At 39.0% G+C, this 4,116-nt stretch overlaps 1 protein-coding gene across 1 annotated transcript; it reads left to right on the forward strand.

Annotated features, from left to right (window-relative positions):
* The first annotated feature begins 380 nt into the window (after positions 1-380).
* LOC127440176 (growth arrest-specific protein 1-like) lies at positions 381-2,925 on the forward strand. Its single transcript, XM_051696633.1, has one exon. The coding sequence runs from the start codon at positions 1,487-1,489 to the stop codon at positions 2,267-2,269; it is 783 nt and encodes a 260-aa protein (XP_051552593.1). The 5' UTR covers positions 381-1,486; the 3' UTR covers positions 2,270-2,925.
* Positions 2,926-4,116: the final 1,191 nt, after the last annotated feature.

Below are 4,116 nucleotides of genomic sequence, written 5' to 3' on the forward strand. Positions count from 1 at the left end.
TTCTGGACACGAATGCAAGCTTTATGCAAGTAAATGAGTGCATGTGAGTCTAAAACAAGCTTGACCTGATAAATTCCCATTATGTTGTCACCCCTTCCCTCCAAATCTGTCAATTTGCTTTCCTCTGTGAGTGGAGATACCTGTCATAGGCCTTATTCAGGTATCTTTATATCACATGAAAATGAGGCTGTGAGGGATAGACTTACAGCTGTAAAATGGCATGCACTGCATTAAAGCTGTATCATGTAGAAATTTTTGTTTATTGAAACAGATTTTGGAAAGATGTTTTTTTTTTTTTTTTTTTTTTTTTTTTTTAATTATTAATTGATTTATTAAACAACAGAAAAGGCTACAACACATTAAAGAGACCATAAGACTTTAAATTGACACCAAAACAAAACTGGTTCTTCTGTGTTGCAACATAAGGTGATGCACCATTTTTTTACATTCTGGATAGGAATGCAGGCTTTATGCAAGTAAATGATGACAGAGCTTTAATCTTTTGGTGAACTGCTCCTTTCACAGATGAGTTTTTGAAAAGCAATGTGAAACCCTTGCTTTGTTTTATTTCATCTTGTTTCCACATTTGGAAATTTTCCAAATATTTTCACGTGTAGGCCTACCATACCTTAATACATTATTAAACGCACACCTCTTAAAAAAGGCTTAGGTCTGTAAGGCTAAATAAGTGGTCACAAGCGAATATAATTACACATAATTACTCACAGCTGAATATAAGTGTGGAAGCATCGGCTAAGACATGCAGTGCATTTTGTCTTTGATATCAAAAATATCCAAGTGTGTCACCGTGGGCGTGGGTTGATGCTTTAGCAAGTCAAATTACGGTCCCATACCCTCCTCTCCACATTCTCGAGTCTCTACCTTCATCAAGTCTTACCTCCACCCTCCAAGTGACGTCAGAAATCACAACAACTAATCGGACCAACAGTATGCTTCAACTGGGCAACTGGACAGAAACACTAGGACGTCTCAGTGTGACCGCTGGAGTCAGATAAGTGCGTTGAACTCTTTCAGCTTTGGTATTTGACCAAAATTGACACATTGAAAAATCGCTTTTGGCAGTTGCTGATTAATCGGTGAATATTAGCCCAAAGCTGCGGAATGGAGACTCGCGCGAGGCTCGTAAAGAGGTTGCAGCACGTTTTGCGCTCGCCGTAGTGAGCGAATCTGATGCGTTCCAGCACGCTACGAGTTTTTCCCGAAACAGAATTCGGTGTTTGTCGATGGAAGAACGCTCAGGCACGTATCTGTGGATATTGAAGGAGCACATATGCCCACTCTTAACTTCCTAAAGTGGTCAACAAATCGCGGCTAGACGGCGGGCATGGAACAAGGGGAGTTATTCGCCTCAAAGTATCTGTTAGGGATAGAAAAACATTATGGATGTTATTGTACAAATCAACAAATGGAAACCCTTCACCTAATAAGTTAACTTTCCATCCGCTGCGCGTGGGCACTTTGAGGAATGGCAAACTTTGACCACTCTGCAGTCACTTCATGGCTGCAGATATTGATTTTGTCCATCGGCTGTGCGTTGATATGTTTCAGTCGCTTATCCACTGCATCCCCAGCACACAACCAGCGTTTGATATGCTGGCAGGCCATTATGAAGTGCCAAGAAGAGTCGGAGTGTCACTACGCTTATACTCAGTATCTGCACGCGTGCGGTCCGGTTATTAACGGCGACAGGAAGAAATGTCCCAGCCACTGCATTTCTTCCATCATTCAGCTCAACCTCACTGTGAACGGCCCGGCACTGGAAGACTGCGAGTGCGCTTCGGACACTTTGTGCATGATCACCAAGCGAGCCATCGAGCCCTGTATGCCCAGAACCAGCCACACAGGCTGCACTGAAGCCCGTAAACAGTGCGAGAAGGACCCAGAGTGCAGCACCGCCATGCGGGACTATCTGTATCACTGCAGGAAACTGTTTGGAGGAGAGCGGTGCTCGGATGACTGCCGGCGGGTCATCACGAACATGCGCTCCATTCCCAAAGCCCAGCTGCTGGATACTTGCGTTTGCGACGGCGAGGAGAGAACTATATGCGAGTATGTCAAAGTCAGCATGAGGAACTTCTGCTTTAACGACAAATACGCCGGGAGTGGCTTTTCAGATACCGAGGAGGACTCTGACGACGACTATGAGACGGATTATGAAGAAGAGGACAGTGATGCCGTGGATTTTAGAGCACAATATATTTTTACGTTGGCATCCACCATTTTGACTTTTGTTCTCTTTTTACATTAAAATGAGTCAAGTTTCCAGAATTAAAAGTTTCATTATTTGCGTTTGACCCCAGTGAGCAGCACCCACTTTCAGTGGGCCCAAAATTATTAGTTTAACTTTTCGTTAATAATGTTTAACTAATACTGTTTGGTTCCCAAAACGTTCTGTGAATGTTGGTAATATAAAACATAAAAAGAACGTTACTAGAACGTTAGGAGTTGGTTTCCCCCACCCCCAAATGCTACCGATGGGAAGCATACTCTGACGTTAGGGGAACGTTCTTGCTGTTTCTTTTACCATTATTTGCTTACTATACGACAGAGTGAAAATAGCCTTATTGAAGAAAAAGAAAAAAAATAAAAAATGGGAAAGGAGTTGAGCTGCCAAAAATGTTCACAAAAAGAGTAGGGGTTTTGATGTGAAATGTTGAAAATATGTGTTTCACTAAATATTCAATTATTAAGAACTGTTGTGGAAATCACTATTCAAAGAGAGAAAAAAAAAATACTGGAAGTTTATTTTTGTATGAAAGATTGGTTAGTGTAAATTGTAGTTGTATGATAATCGTGAAGGTGTATAATGCTTGTGTATCATAATTGTGTGAATAATATTCTTAAAGAAGTAATACATTGTAAAACCTATTCATAATGTGATCATAAAAAGATGTTGTAAAATTATCCCAAAGATTATTTGACTTGTTCTTTTTGGTCATTTGCATACAAACAACAAGGGCTGTAAATATTTATGAAAATATAGCTAAAGTGACGTTACAATTTTTTAAAGGTAGACCAATAGCATTCCCACACATGCAAATACTTTTTAATGATTGTTTCATTAAAAATTGATTTATCAGATGAGTAAAAGTTCTCAACTGACTGTCTACTTAAGCAGGTCTGATGTCAAGTAAAATGAGGGTATGTTTTAATCCTATTGTACACCTGAAATCAGATTTAACATACCGGTATTTTAGATTATATATTAATGTAGACGAAAGCAAAATAGATGACCAGAATGGGCATGTGGTCATGCAGATGTCTTATAATGATTGATTATAAGCAATGACAGGTGAACCTGCTCTATTCTAACGTTAATATCAAAATTCAGAATACACCGGTTCATTTGTTGTTATATATATAATAATAAAGTTTGCTATTATTGATTCTCTTTTGGCCAATGTGTAGGATAAGAATGTCATTAAATGCTGGTCCATTTTTGATCTTGTATATATTTTGATCCCTAAACAGATGAGAGTTGACATTACTTTTCAACAAAATGCTTTATATATATATATAAAGGTCTTTGATGGAACTGGTCCTTTTGAAAATGAGCATTAAATATCACAAATCTTGAATTAACATCAGTTAATTTCAACATTAATATTCTTATTCTTGCATGCGCTGGATAAAGATGTCTGTCTTTGCACTTGACCTTGTAAACATAAATGTTTACACAGAGTTAGTGTAAGTTCCTGGAGTCTCTCTAAGGAAACAAATGAGGTCGACTTTAAAGGGGATCATTTGAGTTGCATGAGCCAAGCAAGGCCTTGACTGGCTTATTTGTTCAAAGCTGGAGTGTTTATTTAAAGTCTTCACTCAAGCTGGCAAGGAAAAAAACTGTTCATGTGAATGAAGCCTCAAGTAGCCATCACAAATGCTCTCAGTCTGCTACTGTGTGTTTAAGTGGGCTTGTTGCTTAAAAGAGAGTTTGCTTCTCAGTGTGAGTAGCACTTGGGCAGTACAAATCTGCTCTTGGATTCCATATGCTGCTTTGTTCGGTGAAGTTTAATGCTTGAATATGACAATACCAGCTTGATACCTAGTTAGCATTCACAATACCAGATCAGAAAGGTTTTATCCCACAAAATATAA

This window comes from Myxocyprinus asiaticus, chromosome 4 (assembly GCF_019703515.2).
Source record: "Myxocyprinus asiaticus isolate MX2 ecotype Aquarium Trade chromosome 4, UBuf_Myxa_2, whole genome shotgun sequence".
In the NCBI taxonomy this organism is placed as follows: domain Eukaryota; kingdom Metazoa; phylum Chordata; class Actinopteri; order Cypriniformes; family Catostomidae; genus Myxocyprinus; species Myxocyprinus asiaticus.